General features: G+C 50.9%; 2 protein-coding genes across 2 annotated transcripts in view; both read right to left on the bottom strand.

The window, feature by feature from the left end:
- PPTG_06264 (hypothetical protein) overlaps positions 1-760 on the bottom strand; it is a gene marked incomplete at both ends in the record, with an annotated part of 2,575 nt that extends 1,815 nt beyond the window's left edge. Inside the window, 3 exons of the mRNA XM_008900164.1 lie at positions 98-141; positions 209-456; positions 642-760. Of these exons, the coding sequence (XP_008898412.1) occupies positions 98-141; positions 209-456; positions 642-760 (411 nt within the window). The remainder of the gene's footprint in view (positions 1-97; positions 142-208; positions 457-641) is intronic.
- A 16-nt stretch (positions 761-776) lies between these two features.
- On the bottom strand, positions 777-1,025 carry PPTG_06263 (hypothetical protein; the record flags this gene model as incomplete). Its single annotated transcript, XM_008900163.1, has 1 exon — positions 777-1,025. The coding sequence occupies one exon, from the start codon at positions 1,023-1,025 to the stop codon at positions 777-779; it is 249 nt and encodes an 82-aa protein (XP_008898411.1).
- Between the last annotated feature and the right edge of the window lie 105 nt (positions 1,026-1,130).

Genomic DNA, 1,130 nt, shown 5'->3' with positions numbered 1-1,130 from the left:
CGCAGGTGGCAGTTGTCGAGCGGCGAAGAAACGACTGGAGGGCCGAGCGCTCGGCACGGCTAAGCCGCTTCGCTTGGCCCCCGAGAACCTTGACTACCCCCAACTCGAAATCGGGGGAGTGAACAATATCCGAGTTCGGTGCTACAACATAATACCAAATAAGACTATTAGAAACAAAACAAAAATGCGACATTAAAACAAAACGTACCGAGGTAGTGGCTCAAAGACGGCTTGATCTCGAGCAGTCCGTTGAGAAGGTCACGATCGTCGAGCAGGTTGAGGTCTATCGACTGTAATTTCTTCGAAATTGACTCGACATCTGCCATCTCGACCAGGAGCGCTTTTAATCTGCGGTTGGCTGCCGGTGACGGCATCACCTCCGCCAGCTCGTCGTCATCCGCACTTATATACTCACGAAGAGCCAGGTAGCGATCCAGCATCGCGAATGTTGACCCCCTCGCGTCTCGTTGCGAAGTTTCGGACGAAGTGAAGTTTTCAGTCTGTTTTACAAAACAGTTAATATTAGTATTTACATTAAAATCAAATAAGACTTTAAAAACACTTACCGCAGCTTGGAAGCTTGAGTGATCGTGCGTAGCCGCCTCATTAGCGTTTGGACTTGTTCCAGATCCTCTTCATACGGCTTCAGAAACCGTCGCACCGCCAAATTCAGGCGGTGGCTGGCGCAGCCAACAAGCGGAACACCCATGAGATGGGCCAAGCGCTTGTTGACTGCACAGTTGTCTCCAACAACGAACATGATGTTAGAAAGGTTTTTACCAAAAAAATGGCAAAAAAGCAGCTAGTGCAGTCATGTGACTCTCCGCGTTCAGCCGGTCATCGAGCCCGTTAATGATCGGGGCAAACGAGAGCAGGGGGCACTTGCGCACGCCATGCACGTCGTAGCAGCCGTACACGGCCAGGTAGTGCTCGGTGCCGTGGGTCCATCCGTCAAGAATGACCCCAAACTTGTCCGGCAGCTCGGCACCGATTCGCTGCTCCACCGCCTTCGTGACTTTCTCCATGTCGCGAGAGATCGTCTCTTCGCACACAGGTGGCAAATTGGTGTAGCTACATAAATAGAAACAGTGTTAGCCTAAAACATCAAATTGAGTAGCAAATTCTGAACA

This window comes from Phytophthora parasitica, assembly GCF_000247585.1.
Source record: "Phytophthora parasitica INRA-310 unplaced genomic scaffold supercont2.9, whole genome shotgun sequence".
NCBI lineage: Eukaryota > Oomycota > Peronosporomycetes > Peronosporales > Peronosporaceae > Phytophthora > Phytophthora nicotianae.
The sequence above is the reverse complement of the archived record's forward strand: the minus strand, read 5'-3'. Positions and strand labels throughout refer to the sequence as shown.